This window comes from Battus philenor, unplaced genomic scaffold (genome assembly GCF_028537555.1).
Source record: "Battus philenor isolate CCGP_79_NKW_IND1 unplaced genomic scaffold, ilBatPhil1.0.hap1 SCAF_20, whole genome shotgun sequence".
Classification (NCBI taxonomy): Eukaryota; Metazoa; Arthropoda; class Insecta; order Lepidoptera; family Papilionidae; genus Battus; species Battus philenor.
The window spans coordinates 11,593,811-11,614,187 of NW_027181683.1; the positions used below are offsets into that span (position 1 = coordinate 11,593,811).

A 20,377-nucleotide genomic window follows, 5' to 3' on the forward strand; every position below is an offset into this window, starting at 1 on the left:
TGTACACAATCATTTTAATATGTGTTATTTATAAATTCTAAAAACATTGATTTTTGGAGAAAAACGTTGTGTTTCTACTCATAAACGCCCACTGCAAGGTATAGGCTTCCTCAAAGATATCTATGTGGTCTATCGCTTTATGGTTTTATGGTACGCACAGGACTAGGCACTGCCGCGTCATACCCTGGAAACTTGTTTGTAAGCAGTGGCAACAGCACATAGTGTGAATTATTTAAGACTGTATCCCGGGAATCGAACCCATGATCTACGATTGTAAGTCTTATTCTTTACCGCTGGGATACCACTTCATTTAGATAAAGATAGTCCATTTTTTATGAAACCCGTTTTTGACCGAGAGTTCCACCCCTATTTATGTGGGAACAGTGATTTTATTTCTATATTAAATTTTCCACTTTCTTTCATTATTTTTATTCTCTTCTTCCATTTTTAAAAAAATCTATCTGTCTGTCTCTTTCATTCCATAATTCATTTTTTTTCTCTTCCGATCTTTAAACCTTTAATCCTTCCTCAATCACGGGTTAAGTGATTTAACGGTGGCAGTTGTGTTATTCGCATTGTTTGCCGCATACGCATTTATCAGCGTGCTGGCGGGCGGTGCAGTTTGTTGCACGACTACCACTGCATGTGCGGAAGTGGCTAAATATTGGTCCTTTTCTTACGTATATGTCACAGATCAGAAATACTACATTTCATTTGACAGTTAATGAGCATTCGTTATTTTTAAGCTTTTACCCATAAACCCTGTACGTGTGGTCTTGTTATCGTAAGGTCAACGAGCTTACAGGGAACGCCGGGGGGCATTCATATGCAACCTAAACTAGGTCTGGTAGCCGTACCCCGGTCACGTTTCACCGTTCGTCTATCACGTTGCATAACTGTAGTGCTTACGTGATATGGAATTATTATATTTCACTACACTAGCCTTTGCATACGGCGTCGCATTCGCTTTTGTAATATAATTAAGTGCGTGTGTATACATAATTTACAATTCTTTATATGTACGTCTGTTTATTAAATAGATCAACATTAAATAAAACTAACATATACTTTTTTATATAACATTTATAATAATAGATGAAACTTTATTTCTTCGTATCACTTTTGTAAAGATAGGCCTCCCGAAAAGATCTTTTTTTTTTGAAAAAACTCTCGTACCCCAATTTATGGTCGGATAGGGACTTTATTAGCATTTAATTTATTCACTTAATTATTTTATTTTCATTCTCTTCTCTTTCATTCTTCGCATAATCTTTCATTTTGTTCTTTTATACCACAATTCTGCTTTCTTTCCCTTTTGCTCTGTTTTACCATTCTTTCATCCTCTTTTCATTTTACATTTTCTTTACAATTTCTAGTTTTGTTGTATCACATTGCCGAAAAGATCATTATGATGACTGATCTTGGGCTGTCATTATCCGGCGATTTCCTATGACTTTAATTATATTGACGGTCAGCCTAGCTTGGGGCAAACCGATGCCACCTATACCGGCTGGTGGTCTCCTATCTAAAACCTTCAGCCATAACGCCCATTAGCTGCATACCATGTGACCTGCCCGCTACTATTTCAGACGAGTAACTTCGAGCTGCGTCGGTTATCTTAGTTCTTCAGCGGAACTTTTCATTTCTGATTTGACCTCGCACCAAAACTCCGAGTAAATCCCTCTCCATTGCCCCTTGGCTGAAATTGAGCCTGTATGTATTTAAAAGATAACAAGAAATACATTTATTGACAATGTATATAAAAATTTCACAATACGTGTATTGAATTTTAGTTAATTAAATTTAAAAACATTTATTTTACTACGCTTAATATAAAATTGTTAATAATTTAGTGGCAATATTTCTCAATAACTCTGTTAGTGTTTATATATTTTTTTAAAATATCAAAAAGGAAAAAGGCATTGATTGAGAACCATATATGGTGTGTATATATATATATATATATATATATATATAAATATATATATGTATATATATATATATGTATATATATATATGTATATAAATATATATAAAATCCTTCAAAGAGCCGCATGTGACTCGCGGGCCACAAATTGGCCTCCCCTGGTGTACTATATTGACAGTAGGTGCGGTATGTGTGTGTGTGTGTTTAATATATGTGTGTTGTGTGTTTGATTAATGACTCCAATTATATATATAGCATACAGTATGTATTATAAAGTATTAACTTCACATTTAAATAATAAAGTACTAGATGTAGTTACTAGCTCTGTTCAGCGAATGAAGTAATATTATATGTGTTATGTATGAAAATGACCTCAAATGGACAGTACACAAGAATTTGAATATCGAATTTCCGGCCACCGAATTTTAATGTGCAACTATCATGTAACAAATTCCTCGCGCTACACGATACGTATCTATCAAATTTTTAATGTCAATCGAAAAAAAAATGTGTTCGATTGTAACCAAAGAAAAATATATACGATAGGCGATTGAAACTATCATTATTATTGATTTATTTATTTTGAAAAACATACTAGTAGTAGATGCATTAAAATCGTACAATTAAGAGTAATAACAATTATAAATTCTAATGCAACAACTTATTTAAAGTGGGTACAACATTAAGCAAAATGGTAGGGTATGAAAAAGATTCTTCTTTTCAACTGACAGGCGCCCAAAGTATATTCTCCAAAAGATCGCCACAATAACAAATCTTGCGCTGAACGTATTAAGAGATTTCCCGTGATCTTATCTATGTCGTGGTCACCCTAGTGCATGACATACTCGTGGTTGCTCTTCGAGAACCTTTTCGCCCTAACGGCTATCGGCTGCACGAACGATGTGCCATATTAACTGCCACTTCAGATGAACAATTCTTCAAAAAACGTCCGTGATTTTGGTTTTCTGTGGTTCCCCTCATTTCTGACTCGATTTCGCAACCAAACTCGAAGTATAGACCTCTACATTGCTCTGTGAGTGACATGGAGACTATTTAACTTACGATCTATATTAAATTGTCTAAAGAGAATATTCTGTACTTTCGTGAAGTAAATAATTTACGAATTGTTCAAACATTTGCTCCCTAAAATTACCTCCAGTTTCCAAAAATCTCCATCTCAGATATTATTTTCTAAATATGATTGCACATTTAAAAATATTAGATTCAGAATCGACTCCGTAACCCACGTGATAAAGTCGGGACTTGGGAAATAACATCCACGATGTGAATCGAATCACAACGGCACGGCGATCCAATAGTGAAAGTGGGCGGCCGAGCGTGGCGGGTTTGTTTCCAACATTTCACGTCACACGTTCCAACGTCACGTCAATCCGTTTTTATATCATGCCTTCAGATTTATGGCTCTTTTTATTCGGTATACTTTTTTATATACAGGTTGATTGGTCATAGATGTAAAAGAATGATAATATTATAAGATAATATGATATATTCTAAGTTGCGCCATTACATAATTAGCACTAATTTTCACTGTCCGTCGTTAGATTTTCAAGATTGCTTTCTTTTGGGTTCGAGTCTTTAATTTTTTTTGTAATTTTTTTTCCTAAATGTGGCAACACTTTGTTTCTAATTACACCATGCCATAAAAACTCGGAGATTCCATTTCTAACTAAATATAAATGCAATTTAATACAGTTTTATTTTCCACCTTGTTATGCTAATTTAAGACTTCAATTTCAATTACGTAGTGTGAACAACTCGTCCAATGTATTGTGCTTTTTTAAAGAGAATAATAATTTCATATAAATTTTCACGTGTTGTTTCAGCTTAGAAAAAAAATGTTTTAAGGTTTCTTAATTTTTTTTTAGAAAGTACTATTTTCGTAACCCTGGAACCTATCATCGATGTTTACATAGTTTAGTTTTATTTATCGGTTTTTTGATTTTCGGATATAAAACGTTGTCATTTTAGTCCATAGAAGTTCGTTGCAAAGCATATGACTCTCCCAAAGATACCTATGGAAGAATATAACATAATCGCCACGTTAGGTAGGCGAGTTGGAAATCACAGTTTAGGTAGTGTGGTACGCAAAATATGCTGCTGCCAATTGTCTGCACAAAGTGTAAAATTTACAAGATTTTATCCTGGAAATCGAACTCTCGACCAATGATCGCAAACCTACTCCTCAACCGCTGGTGTACCACTGCTCTTTGGTATTTATTATATTTACAGGGAACAATGGTTATGTTTTCTAAACCATGCAATATATTTTTATATACTAGTACGAGTATGTACTCGTATGTACTAGCTGATCCCGCAAACGTAGCTTTGCAAAAAAAAATAAAGTCAAACAAATAAAAAATAAGGGTTGATTGTAGAGAAGTGAAAATTTAGGGTTGTATGTATTTTTGTATCCTGTATCATAATAAAATAAAAACAACAAAATTTGTATAAAAAATAAAATAAAAAATTTAGGGGTAGACCACCTTTATCACTTAGGGGTATGAAAAATAGATAGTAGCCGATTCTCAGTTCTACTGAATAGGCATACAAAATTTGGTAAAAATCGGTCAAGCCGTTTCGGATGAGTACGGTAACTAACATTGTGACATGGAAATTTTATATATTAGATTTAAAAAACATATAGTATAGTAAAAATGATATTTGTTAAGGAGTAAGGTAATAAAGTGATATATTAGAATCTTATGCCTTACAATGGATAATGTAGCAGTATCTATCAATGTGTGTGACTACACATAAAAAGAATCTATAATGATTGAAATGAACCTGATAATATTTTGTGTTTTTTATGCGGATAATACAAGTGCATAGTATATCGGCTGAAGAAAAATAGTTTCGGAATACGAAAAATAAAGCAATGTAGACACATCTTTATATTCCAACATAAGAACCTAGTACAACGATTATATAATAACATCGCGTGATTAAGCTTCCTACAGAATTGTACATTGAATAAAGTCATTATTATTTACTATTTCTGTTTTTAAACCAATTTGAAATTCAAAGTACGAAACGTAATAAAGAAATTTGTATCAAAGTGAATTATTTATGTCTTCGAAAAACTAGTAATCGATTCAATTATTTGTAAATTCGTATATCGCAGGATGCAAAAATGTGAACTTCGACATGCCTTATTAACTTCAAAACTTTACATTTACTTGTATAAATTAAAAAAAAAAAACTTAAAATGTTGTTTTTCGAATGAAACAATATTCTCAGGAAAGTGTATTGTAATGAAAGTTTAAAGTATTCTTGATATATATGATATTTAGTTTATATTTTCTATTGTTTACGCTATAAAATATAAGCAAAATTCAATTTTGTATATATGTCCTATGTTCCATATGGAACTGTCACACAATACTCTTTTAATTAATTTAAAATAGATAACCTCTTTACTCCGTAAGCTTTCTAAGTGTTTAATACATCAACTAATTATGTATGATTTGATTAAACGTATCTAGTAACAATCGAAGCAATGGAAACACGACAAAGCGATACAAATGTTTCTTATTGGAGCGGTGGCCTCCGATCGACTAAACAATTCTAATTTGTTGTAACCTCACGCTCTTGCCAATAAACGGTTACAAAACTATAACCAACAATGTTCAAACGTGTTACAATGCAGTAAATAATATAACTTAACACAAAGGCTTTAAGGTATAAATCAGGTTAACATTAGATAAACGGTTTCGATGTTAAATACTCAAAGTTTAATTCGACCAATATTTTTCTTATGCAATAGATTAATTAATAATTTTTTATTACATTTTATGATACTTATAAATATATTTCATAATTAAATTAATGAAAATAAATAAAATTAGGTTTATTCCGACTTACATCATTTGTAAATTAATTCTCACGTTTTTATCTCCGGTGTCATGTATATAACAGAGTTCTATATTTGTGGTATTGACAGCACATATGTATGTTGTTTTCTGTTTGTGAAAAGTTCTAATTTTCCTTTTTAATTTTATCATCATATCAGCCGATAGACTGTAAGGTATATGCCTCCCCCAAAGACCGCTACAATAACCCATCTAGCGCTGCCGCATCCAGCGCCTTCACTCGTCGTTGACTATATCGTCACTCCCCCTAGTGGGGGACCTACCCACGCCGCATTTATCGGCTAGTAGTCGCCACTCGAGAAGTTTCAGTCAATACCAACCTATCATCATCATATCACCCGACAAACGCCCACTGTTGGGCATACGCCTCCCCCAAAAATCGCCAGGATGACTGGTCCTGCTTTACCCGTAACCAGCGACTGCCAGCGACCTTCATATGTTGGGACTCTTTGTCGTAGGTCCATCTAGTTGTGGGCGTCTCCTTCTCCTTTCAACCTATAATCTCCACTGCAAGGCATAAGTCTCCCCCTAAAATCGCCACTATGACCGGTTTTGCACTGTACATCCAGAGGCTTCCCGTGACCTAAAGGGGGTCCCTTTGCCCATGCTGCGTGTGCTGGGTCGTAGTCGCCACTTGAAAACCTTTCAACTCCAACTGCCATCGCCTACTGCCATTTCAGATGAGCAATTGTTAGACCTACATCGGTTAGGCGGAGCAACCGAATCCAAAATACATCAAGTGTGCCAATGATTTAGACAGCTTAAAAATTTATTTTTAAGTTATAATCATACATTGCTTGCATATAACAAATATCAAACTATATCTTAATGTAAGTTGAGAATACATAAATGTAATCAATAAATATGTCGCTTGTAAAATGCAACGCGATGCCAACAATAAAGGTAAAAGTGAGTCGACAAGGACGCCTGCATTGAAGCAAGGTGAACGACCTATACACCCGCTTATAGAACATGAGCCCCAATATAGTTCTTTCTTGCTTCCTCAATTCCAACCAATTAGATATGCTTCTATTTAGCAATTAAATATTTTAAACAATAGTAATAAATTTTACATATCCTTACTGCAATATAATTTTCTAGAGCATTTAGCAGTGTTTAGTTTTCTAGCACGATTAACGAAATATAACGTTCTAATAAATACGCTATTTCTGAACATTAGAAGATATATTACATCCTGTTATATTGCTATTTCTGTACTGTGGATGAATTATTAAGTCGTTATATGTATGCTATTTCCAAACGGTAGATAAAATATTAGATTCCTCTTCATAATTTCTGTACGGTGGACAAAATATTACGTTCCTGAAAATATACCATATCAGTGCAGTTGAAGAATTATTACCTCGTCATATTTTTGCTATTTCTGAACGGTGGACAAAATATTTTATTACGTTCTGGTGTATTGTAATTTTTATATAGCAGACGATATTGCTTTTTCTGTACAGTGGATCCATTATTAAGTCGTTTTATGTATGCTATTTTTGAACAGTGCATAAAATATTACATTCCTTTAAATATGCTATTTCTGTACGGTGGAAAAATTATAACGTCGTTATATTTATGTTATTTCTGAACGGTGGACAAAATTTAACGTTTCTGTAAATATACTATTTCTATATGGTGGATGAATTATAAACCATTATAGGTATATTATTTCTGAATGGTGCACAAAATGTAATGTTTCTGTAAATATGCTATTTCTATAATTATATATGGATGAATTATAAATCGTTATAGGTATGTTATTTTTGAATGGTGGACAAAATATAACGTTCTTTTTTGATAAAAAAAATATTATATCACGATTTTTACGAAATGTAACGTCTTAAAATGTTTTTTTTCTGTACAATAGATAATGTATTATGTTCTGGAGTATTTCTATTGCAGATCTCTTCTTACCGATATTATAGGTAATATATGGTAGAGACTTAGGTTGAGATGTGGACTTTTTACGACAGAAATGTTGATATTGCTATTACTGGATGATAAACTATATTAAGTCGTGGTACTAATTTACAGATATGTGTTTTCAATAAAACATAATTTCAGTGCCTTCACAGAAAAGAGACATAAGTCTTTATTAGTCATTAGTAAAGCCTAGCTCTATGATAATTTAATCTGGTTAATTAAGGCAAGGTTCCTTGCACTATCAGATATCTTCACGCCTTACATGATTATTAGACCGTATAACATTAAAGGCTTGTATTACTTTATTTATTTTTTCCACTGTGAAATGGCATACTTAATATCCTATAACCATTCTCTACAAGACCACGCAGTTAGTACGAAGATAGTAAATAGGCAGGTATAAAAATATTATGGAAAAATAATTAAATTACGTAATACTACGTGCTATATATACACTATGCACAGCATCCAATTGGTAAGCACTATGGCTTGTGAACGTTGGTTGTGGGTTTGATTCTTTACACACAACCCCATATATAATTTACAATTTTCGCATTGCTACATTATGCTACATCACCCGATAGAGGAAGCCTATACCTTGCAGTTGACGTCTATGGGCTGAAACTACAATATATACATCATTTTACCTTCATCATATAAAGGAAGTAAAAGGGTAGTAAAGTAAGAAGGAAGTAAAGGAATTGATAGGCGTATCAATTATTTCGATCGGTTTTTTTTTACTGATGTAACGATGTCTTTTCTCTTATTCGTACCGCAGTTTCCTATACGTAAATTAACATCTGAAATACGAATTGTAAATACAACGAAGTCGTAACTACCAAAATAATATGTTAATAATTCTAACAAACGTCGAACTGGCTCCGTAACTGTGGAATTTCTCGAACAAAAGAATCCAAATTAGGTTTTTGGGATTCTCATCACGGTTATGTTACTTAACATTGAGTGACATGCCGCCGCTTCGAACGGTTTCATCGTAGAATTTTCGAATTTTGAAATGCTATTTAAAATTTGGTGAAATTTTATTACGTTTACATGTTTTATCGACATTTTCTCCTCGCGTGTCATTAAAATCAATAATTATAATCTATTTATTAATTATATCATTAACTTCTTTGATGTGTGTATAAATATATATATATATATATATATATATATATATATATATATATATATATATATTTAAATATATGCATATAAATATATATATTTAAAGTAAATACTGCAAAGTATATAACTGAAAATTTTATTATAATTTTTTAAATCTTAGTTTTAAAAATTAAATCGTTGTTATAAAGAATTATAATTACATTTGCCTTAAAATTATTAAGGTAAGGTACTTGTTTTGGTTTGTTGACTCATTCGCATGGTTGATAATAGATTGTACATATTTAATATTGTTAATTTTTTTTTCATAGGAGCAACTGTTGGATTTGTAGCCGGATATAAAATTATAATCTATACATATAACTAAAATTGCAGTGTCTCTATGTAATATTAAAATAATCGCCTTCTACTACATGCATTTTACATATATATACATACCTACCAAAACTATTTTTTTAAAAACTTTGTCTATCTGTTTGTTCCGGGTAATATCTGAAATAAATGGACCGATTTTAAAGAGACTTATACTGAAAGGTAGCTAATATAATAAGAAGTAACTTAGGCTACTTGTATCCCATATATATTCTTAAACGAAACAAAAATAACTATATAAACTAAATATATTTTTATGTGCACGCAGATGAAGTCGCTGGTATATATAGTCTTAAAATAATTGAAGATAGTGCGTTTAAATGCCTACTTCAATAAAGGTTATTCAAAATTTAAATTTGAATTTGGAATAGATTTGTTTAAAACGCAGCATCAGACGTCAACATTCAATGTGGACAGATGACTGTTTTAAGGTTGTCGAAATATGCTAGATGCAAGCCTATACCAACCCACATTATTTCCGGAAGCAGATTTCTTATTGCTGAAATAATAATAATAGTATATTTAATTCATCCAGCCTATCTAGAGTTATAAACGGTGTAAATATACGACTTTTTTAACATATATACATATTTTCCAGATAATATTTGTTTAATGTCTACTTTTGATTTTGGTTTTGACTATTGACATTGTCTTGCGGTGACTTCTGATCCAGGCCGCTTCGAGCTGGTCTACTGGATAATAAATAAGGAAGAACAATGTCTAGTTTTGGATGTCCTAAGGCTAAAATAATCACAAATAAACATACAAATAAATTATGAATATTTCTGTTTTGCTTACAAAAGTATACAGGTATAAGTATATTCATTTTATTTTACCTGATGGAACCCGTCTGACAACCGTCCGCCCGTGGAAATACATTCCAGCGGCGAAGAAGGTACGAATAGGTTGGCCTTTACATAAATAACGCATTCTGTTTAACTTGTTTACAATAAAAAATAAGCCTCTCTGGCTGCATAGTTCATTGCAAGTTTATGCGCGTGCGCTCGACCTATCTTAAAAACAATACAGGGCATAACATAGCTCCCATAGTATACCTCTTTGTTCGTCTCATTCGTTTATTATCCGTTTTATATCTAAAGATTTTATATTCAATTGTTGATATGAGAACGTGAGTAAGTTACGGGTTTCTACCATAAGTCGTGTCCGATCTCGTATATCCGGCGTCGGCAGCCGAATGCTTATCATAAAACGATCATATTTATTCAACAGCGTATCATATGAATGTATTTCTTAAAACACTTTCTAAACGAAACTTAAAACATCTTTTAATTAACGTGTTAATTACTTTATATGTTCATTTAATACTTAAACATTTGTATATTTTTTAGTATTAATAGTTATTTCTTTCAAAATTTAATTACCATCATCAAACCAGCTAACAAAATCATTACGATAACAGTTCTCGCGCTGCCTACATCTAACGACTTCAAACAACCTTAATTATTTCATAGGTCCAACTAGACCAGTGATTCCCAAGGTGGTCTATATCGACCCCTAGGGGTCTATGACAAACTGCAAGGGGTCTACGTCAGCGAAAAGAAATTTTGGGGTCCATGAAATGAAAATGGGGGTCCACGATAGTGTATCTCAACACATGCACTGATAGTACCTATTTACTTACATCATACTATCTTATAATATCAAAACATTTACATTATTTATATAAAGTACCTATGAAGTAAAAAATTTATTATATATGTTTATAAAATTGTGTAAGTTGTTGGATGTTAGTATTCGCTTTGGGGTCGCAATACATTTTAAACTTGTAAAAACCTGAAAGTCGCAGTCTCAGAGCTTAGGTCAGTAGGGGGTCTACCCAACACGGAAAAACATGGCAAGGGGTCTACGACACAAAAAAGTTTGGGGAACTCTGAACTAGACGAATTACCCACGCCTCTAGAACCTTTCAGCTCTGGTGAAGTGATCTGTTCACTGCAACTTTAGACGTGTAATTCTGCCTTACAAACATGACAGTGGCTTTGGTTCCTTTGAAAATATCCTCATTTTTATTCCAAATTCGTTCCGAAGTTAACGATCATAGCTCCATTAATTTCTAAGTTTGAACTTAAGGCTCATCGTAAGCGACTTCTTCTCAGATCCACGAATGAATTCAAGATATAAAATATTTTATTTAATAACGGTTAAACATTAAAAAATATTTAATGGAATCAGGCGTTACCTTGCGGAAGTCCATCCTAAGTAAGTAACTCTGTGTTTGGCACTAATCGGTGTGACATCGGTCCTGAAGATGCCCCGTGGAGGGATGAAACACGTGTTGAGTGGTTTGGCAGTGGCGATTGTGTGATTCGCATTGTTTGCCGCATACGCATTTTTCAGCGGGCTGGCGGGCGGTGCATTTGTTGCGCGGCTACCACTGCATGTGTGGAAGTGGCTAAATATTGGTCCTTTTCTTACCTAAACATTAAAAAAGATCTCCAGTGGCAACCAAAAGCCGGTAGACGCGGCACAGGTAGGCTATCTATAGGAGGTTTGACGACATAGCTAAGGTAGCTAACCTAGTCTTGCAGTGTCCATCGACTAAAAAGAAGGAGAAATAAAAGCCGAAAAAAAGGGATATAAGGTTATCAATAAAATGTTTATCGAATTATCAACAGAATAATAAACTAAGAATCAAGATAATTTATTTCTATAATTCATGTTAGGATCGTCCACTATATGTTACCCCTGTACGTAATGAGAGGTAATACTAGAAGAACATATTCTGACAGAATAAAAACGAGATTCAAATTGGGCTTTCCTGAAATTCAGTCTTTTAATATTAGGAGGACATGAAAGTAATGTCGCTTACTTAGGTTAGTTTGACACGACTACATTTTTAATAAGTTTTTATTTATATGTTTTTTATTTTTGTGTATTTTTTAATCTTTCTGTTAATTATGTTGATAGAAACATCATTACTTTCTGGTACCCCTTAATATAAAATAACAAGGTTACGTAAAGCACCAAATTCAAATAGATTTATTTAAATTATGTTTATATCTCGGTAGTACCTTTAAAATTACTATAATCAATTAACAATTTTTTCCTGTTTAGTAAGTCACATTGTAAGTCATTTGTTTGTCAACTGCAAATGTAATTTTGTAACTTCTGACTCGTGATCACATTGTGTTTTGTTCCTGTGTACACTTCGTAGCAAAATTAAAAATTAACCCTTAAATGCATGACTTTTATTTATACTTTAAATATATATATCTTGCAGATAAGTACACTACAATGTAGAGAAAAAAATATTTATGTTTTGTTTTGTTAAAAAAAACCTTATGTTTCAGATATACAATACTATTTTACTGTACACTATCGTATTCAAAGTGGTATGTTGCAATTTTTCATTATTATGCATTAAAGGATTTCTTTTTGAACCCTATGACACTAGGTGTTAGGGTTTAAAATGCCAGAGATATCTTTCATAATATCCTCTATAAAATATATAAGTAAAGTATACAGAATGTTAAAATTTAATTAATTGTTTTTAAATATAAAAGAATGTATTAATTCCTACCACGTGCCTTCAAGATTGAGAAATCGTGTGAAATAATTACCAACTTTTTTTTTCAACATTCTATTTGTTTTTACAAAGCAGAATCGTTTATTTTTCCACAGGACTCTCCACATAAAATGTTTATGATTGATTCATTGCATTTATGTCTAAATGAAAATATACGAAAGATCAAATTTATAATTGCAGTGTAACAGAAAAAATAAATATCTTAATTGTTTATTTACAGGTCAAGCTGGCAATATGAAGCGATCTCGCCACAGATGGCTGGGTTTCAGCTTGTTTTGTAAGTTATTTTTTAATATCATACAACACAACAATCGCCTAACAGATTAGCAAGTAAGAGTGGCAGTGGGTATATTACATATCACGCAATACAGATGGCAGGACCTTAAGGTTCTTTTTTTTTAGCTTCCTTTATTGGAGGCCTCTCGTACTCCCCTAACATGTGTAAGGTTAAGGATGTATATTTCCAATAAGTTATTCACACTCTTAATTTATTTCTTCTGTCATACGTCACATGATCATTCATTCTCTCTACTGCCACACATCACAATATCTTCCACTCTTTATCATTGATTACATTTCTCTCTTTTATCTTCTCTCATTCTTCACCTCAGTTCTTAATATTACGGCTATGCTAAGTTACATTTTGATTATTTTACATTTTTTTCTTTATTTTTACAATTATACTCTTATTCTATTTTCTTAAACTAGTACTATACTGCTATTTAATAATATTTGACTTATACTACTTGCTTAATTTATCTTGTACTAGAGGTAGACTGGGTCTTATTACTACTCACTTTTTGTGATTGGTCGTGGCTTTAAGGTTCTTATTGGAGAACACAGATTTTACTAAGGTCCTCGGAAGACGCTGTGTGCAGTCCGCTTTCAACAGGTCCTCTTGGAAATCATTGGAAGCCTGTGTCCATTAGTGAATGAAAAAAAGAATTTTGGGTAAATAAAACGGAAGGCGAAGCAAGTAAGCCTTCATACAAATAGATTTATTTATATACATTTACCGTTAAAGAATATTATATATACTCAAACCCAAATCACTATGGGCGCGGATGGATTTTTTTCGGTACACTGTTAAAATTCGTGTGGCCTATAAAAATTAAAAGTTAATACGAAACCATGTTCTCAATATAACACATCCATGTAACTTTTAACACAATAAAGAATTAAAACAAATCTTTAATATTTATTTTTAACATTTAAATGAAACATGACAGAACAGGTTACCGTAATAATTATGTAAGATTGTCAAAATGAAAAATCGTTTAGATCCATAGCTGAAATCACGCTAATTTCATTGTTCATATCGTTTTCATTCGTCGTTTTTATGTCGAATATACCATAAACGATCGCGATGTGTGGATGCTTGTTTGAAAGCAATAACAATCCAATATAATTATTACAGAAAGTGTTAATTATATATAAAAAATCTTGTTAGTAATCATTTTGTAATGTTGTTATTTTTTATTAAAAAATATTCAACATGACAATAGCTTCAATTCAAATGCTAGTTGTTTTAACTTTCAAGTTAATATAATAATGATGTACTTAAGGAATCATAGGCGAAAATAAACTAGCTTATTTAATTCTTTTTGTATCAAAATAGCTAAACTACATAACAGTTTAGTTAAACACTAATAGCTTTAGCATTTACGTTAAAAAATAACGTCACTGTGTGGTACCGTATTGAAAAAGAAATATTTTATCTGTGTACATATTCATAAAGTTACCAGTAATATAGGTTGTCAAATAAAATATGAACAGAATGTTAATCGTGTATGTAAAACCTTGACTTATGATTAAAAAAATCGAGTTGACATTAATGCTGTGGTTTTCCTTCTAACAAAAACCTAATATCGCGTATCGCATGAAACATATTACCAGTTATTTCTTGATCAGGAAGTAGGTTGAACTGTATTAAATAATGCTAAAATTATTCAAAATGATTCTGGAATATTTTTAACCGGTTTATGCATAAATATATCATGTTTTTTAAGTAATATTTATTATGGAAATAGGTATAAATTGTCTTGTCATTGATTGTAGGATACATAAAATAAATTTCAGTGTCTTTTCAAGATTAGAAACGAAAATCCATAGCTGAATGCCAGCTGGTGTTAAAGACCACAAATTGACTTGTAAACCTTTCGAGTCAACCAATAGAAATCTTTTATCTCGTGGAAAAATCCTACGTGGAATACATTTCCGTAGCGGGGCAGCGGATTATGCCGGATTCCTACACTTTAAAAACCTTTAATTAGAAGCTACGGATATGCCTTCGATTACTACCACTGTTAGGCCTCTTCCCTTTTGTGTGTCAGCTGTCAAAGTAACAGGTAAACATCCTTTATTTATTAACACTTTTTTGTATACCATATACAATAAATAGAGGAGAAAAAATGAAATATTCATATGGTACAAGGGGCGGTGTTATCGCTCGAGGCGATCTCTACCAAACAACCTTTGGATGGAGATGAGGGACAGGAAGGAGAGGGCAGTTTAGGGTGTACATTCGTATATATACATACATTACTATAAACACATAGACACACACACATATGAGTTTTTTTTTTCGAAGAGGTTTAAAAATACGTTTACGTATCATAGGGCCTGATGGTGGTGCCCCGTATGTCGGACTCGATCTAGGCGTCAATACCGACTAAAAACAATCCTCTTTCTTCGGTATCCCTGGTCCCCACGGCACGGCCGCTAGGCATTACTTTGCAGGGGGGATTTAGCCGCAGCCTTCTCTGATAAACTGGCTGTTTAGGCCAACTTCCTCCGCTCCTGCTCTATTTTTCGCAAGTCCTTCAGCACGGTCGTACAGTACGCGCTCGTAAGTTCCCAGGCCGAAGGTGAAGACAGCATTGTAGCTATCAGAGTTTCAGGATTGATTTTGCATCCTACACCTTCATCCCAAGACTTTCTGGCTTCGTTAAATCGGGGGCAGACGAAAAAGACGTGCTCTGTATCTTCAATCATTCCGTCACAATTAGGACAGTCAGGGGAATCTTCGTATTTGAACCTATGGAGGTATGCTCGGTAACAGCCGTGGCCGGATATCATCTGAGTTAGGTAGTAGTTAAACTCTCCATGATCCCGGTTCACCCATGGCTCTAGATATGGTATTTTCGCGTCCATTTTCCTTTCGTCGACTTATCCCAGGACGATTGCCACTGTTTCAAGCTTTTCAGTTTTCCCTGGATTCGAAATTCAGCTGATGTTGCATTTTTTGCTTCGGTACAGATTCATCCTTTCGTCTGATAATATAACCATAACATAATCTAACCAACTTATCATGTGAATCACTTGAGAAAACAAATACAAACATACCAATACAAATATATATATATACATATATGTGTGTGTGTGTGTGTGTAATAATGTATGAATGCAGAAGGACTCTCCATGAGTGTTCTACATATATTGTTGGTCCGCCTTGTGGGAAGCCCACCTACGCCACTCGTGAACTTTTCGATCTAAAACGTCGTCGATTGCAAGTTTGATTATGCGCATAACTAGAGTGAAATTTTAAAATTAGCTATTGACCTTTTTCACGAGGACATCTGGATGGTGAATCATTAGATACATCTCTTAGCATTGAATAATAAAATATTTTTTATTACACATCTATATGATTAATTAATATCTTAAATAATTAATCTACAATTTAGATTAATTTTAGACGAAGTGGCCTCATTAATTATAACCGTTAATTAATCAAAATTTAAAATGATTATAACTTTCGTAAGTATTAACAGAATTTGAAATATCACTTTGATTATGATTTAATGATAGAAATAAATAAAATTATAATAAAAGCATTATCTGTAACAATAGTGTTATAAATTTTATCATCTCTCTCATTAAAGAACAAATCAGGATTACCTTATTCAATTCGAATTTATGAACTTAAAAAAGTTATATATATACCGGCACAAGTCACGAAAATGTAATATAACGGCCAATATCTTAATGATTAGTTGAATAAAGTCATTTTTGCTAATAAAATGGCGGATGTTATAGTGATATATTATAAATTTGATATATTATTTAAGCCTTATATTTAATAATGACATAAAATTGTAATGAGTAATTTTTTTAATAAGGCATAATTTTTTTTTATGATTTTAAAAATTACTAGCCTTTATAACTTAAAACCTTATATAAAAATCGTATTGAAATATCACATAAAACATAGTCATTTATAAGAAACTGTCGTGATAAAATAAGTATTCATTTTATCGTAAATACAAACTTATACTTCACTAAGATTTACTTATTACTGACGTATCATCAGGCGTCTAATAAATAAATAAGAAATTAGTATACAACATATAAAGCTAATGTCACTAAAATATAAAATAGAGCTTAAATCAATTACGAGTTAATTAATTAGATATAGTCAAATGAAACAAAAAAAAAACAAACAAGCTATACAATCACGCTAAATACCATCTATTACACTAACAGACGGCACATATTAGTAAATATGACATTAAAATTAAGATCCACATAATACATTAGAGATAGAGTCGAGTAATTAAATATGGTAAATACGAAATTAAGAAAGGAAAGAAACTCTAAATAAAGTAATACATGGTCCCGGTCTAGGGTAGAGATGTATTTAGGGTAAGTAATATTAAATTTTAATTTTTTAAATTAGGTAAATTTAGTAACTTGTGTAGAATGTCACAGGTGCATTGGTTTTTCTCTATTGATTTCATTCAATGGTTGTCTGCAAACTTGTGATAAGACTTCACTTTTATTCAAGCTTTTGCCATTTTCAATATAATAAAGACTTAAATAACATTTCGTAATATTTGTCAGGTGTGTTTGGATGCATCCATTACCACGAACCGTTAAAAGTCAAGGATAAAGAGTGGCGTAACATTTCACGTTTACCGCTCATCGTTCTGAATTCTGTTCGCTATAGGTTAAATGATTTTCCGTCGATAGACGCTCTCATTCTAATCTGTTTGCCGAGTCTTTGTTGATTCTTCTTTATTAATGCTGCCTGGCTACTGGTGCCATCTATTGACTTTGTTCAGCAGTGATAGCCCCACGGTTGGGAACTGAGATTTGCGATCTTAGACATAAGGTTATATAGTTCAAACGTTGTGCATTACTTATAAAGGATTGTCTCTGCTCATAAACAAGGTTGAAGAGGATCGACAGCAGCGCCCTCTATGTATCATAATACGATGATGTGATCGCTAACCAACCTGCCAAGCGTGGAGATTATAGTGTATCGTTCCATAGATATCTTTGGGGAAGATTATGCCTTGCTATGAGCATCTATAAAATAAGACGATATATTATATATATTAAGTAAGAAAAGGATCAATATTTAGCCACTTCTGCACATGCAGTGGTAGTCGTGCAATGAAATGCACCGCCCGCCAGCCCGCTGATAAATGCGTATGCGGCAAACAATGCGAATCACATAACCGCCAACGCCAAATCACTCAACACGTGTTTCACCCTTCCACGGGGCATCTTCAGGAGTTATGTTACACCGATTAGTGCCAAACACAGAGTCACATATATATATATATGTTATTTACGTTTTTTTTTAGTTCTCCGACTACGGCCTAATCTGACCTATAAAGATCTAAACTTTGGCTGTCAAACAACCTAAGTGAGATATCGTGAGAGTGAGAATCCAACCGGTCGCTATTATGGGTGTGGTACTGCAGTTGTATTCAGGATTATGTTTAAGCTTCTAGATTGTTCTTAAACTATTTACGAAGGACAGGATCAAATGGCCAATCGTCATCAATGTAGGAATTGAAATCCTGTGCAATGTGCATTAAAAGATTTAATTCCGAGATTTGAACCCGCGACCTACTATCGCAAGTCTCATTCCTCTATCACTGCTATTTATGTTCATAAATAAATTCATTGTAAATATATTTAATGAATGTTTTTATATATTAACATAGCATTGTACAATTCAGATTCGGTAAAAGTGGTCTTCAATTAATTCACAAATTTTATAGATAGTATTATATATATATATATATATATATATATATATAATGTGTGTGTGTGTGCATATATATATTACTAAGCAATCATTTAAAACGTGTATCCTAAATTGGGTCATTACAATGTTTTACAAAATTTACAGATACCATAAATAGAAACAAAGCTAATATACATAATTTATTTCTTTATTAAATTCATAGGATCTTTTTTAATAGAACATTATTTAAAAAGGCTTCGGACTTTAAGTGGTGTTTGATTATAAAATTAATTTCCATTTGTAACCTATAAAATAATGATATTTAAATTTTATTACACTCTAATGTTATATTTTGTAACGTGTTGACATATTATAACTGGTTATTTGAACTAAAAATATATTTAAGAATTAATGGTAATCTTGTCAAGTATGTTATATATTTCTTAATGAAGATAACATCACCATTATCATAATTGCAGTCGTAGGTCGTTAGTGAACATAGACCTTCACCATAGAGTCCCAATAGGACTGGTAGGCAGCTGTTTACATCCAGCGTATTTTGGCAACCTTTACAAGGTCCATGGTCTCCTTTTGATCGTTAAGGCTTCAGCATTCCTCTTGGCTGCTCCATCTCACCTGACCCACTTTCATTTCAACATACTGCGAAAATCAATAATAAATAATTATAGATGTTGATGGTAATTAAGAATGATACTATTTTTTTGCTCACGACAGAGAATTTTTAAATAATAGAATCTTCTAGAAAATATAACGCAATTGGTAAAAAAAAGTTAAATGAGAACAGTGAAGTTTATGCCAAGTCACCATAGCATACTTAAGGGAATATGGCTTTAATTATGTACAAACATTAGTTTACTAATAAAATATATTAGGGGAACTGAAAAGTAATGTCGTTTCTGTTGATGTATTTTACAGAAAAATCCATTGATTTTTACTATTCAGGCATTGAAAATTTGTATACTAGATTGCAAAGGGTTGTTGATAACGAAGGTGAATATATTGTTAATTAGAAATAAAAACTTGTTAAAATGTTGTAGTACGTATTTAACTTAAGAAAGCGACATTACTTTTAGGTCCCCCTGATATATCTAAATTGAAAAGTTATGTTTTGTTTATGAAAATTATAGTCAGGTATTGTTAAGACATACAACTATTTATTTTATTAAATTTATGCTACAAAGTATACTTATATATAAAAATAATCATCAATCAAATTTAGATATGCCACTGGACAAAAAAAAACAATATTATCGAAAAAAGTAATGTTTGTGTAAATGTTAACAAAGAATATTATACTGATGTAAATGCGAGAAAGTAAATATTGTTAATGCTTACTCGGGAAGCTAATTATTGTCGCACACTCTTTAAAAAATTATATTTGTAAAGAGCAAGTGTAGAGTTTCAAGCTAGATCTTCTCAGTAGAACTGCCTTCCGAGCTGGTCGCAGCTTCCTGTAGGGACAACAATGTAGGCATTTCATGTTGATTGAGGATTCGAAAGTGCTTGTAACGGCTTATTCCAATCAAGAAAAAAAATAATTAAGGTTCTAATATTGAAAGTCACCAATGCCCTCTTCTTAAATAAAA

General features: G+C 32.3%; 1 protein-coding gene across 1 annotated transcript in view; it reads left to right on the plus strand.

Annotated features, from left to right (window-relative positions):
• The window catches only part of LOC137922832 (nucleolar protein dao-5), a 53,554-nt gene that overhangs the window by 20,555 nt on the left and 12,622 nt on the right, over positions 1–20,377 (plus strand). The window contains exon 3 of the mRNA XM_068765920.1: positions 13,011–13,067. Within this exon, the coding sequence (XP_068622021.1) occupies positions 13,025–13,067 (43 nt within the window). The 5' untranslated portion in view covers positions 13,011–13,024. The remainder of the gene's footprint in view (positions 1–13,010; positions 13,068–20,377) is intronic.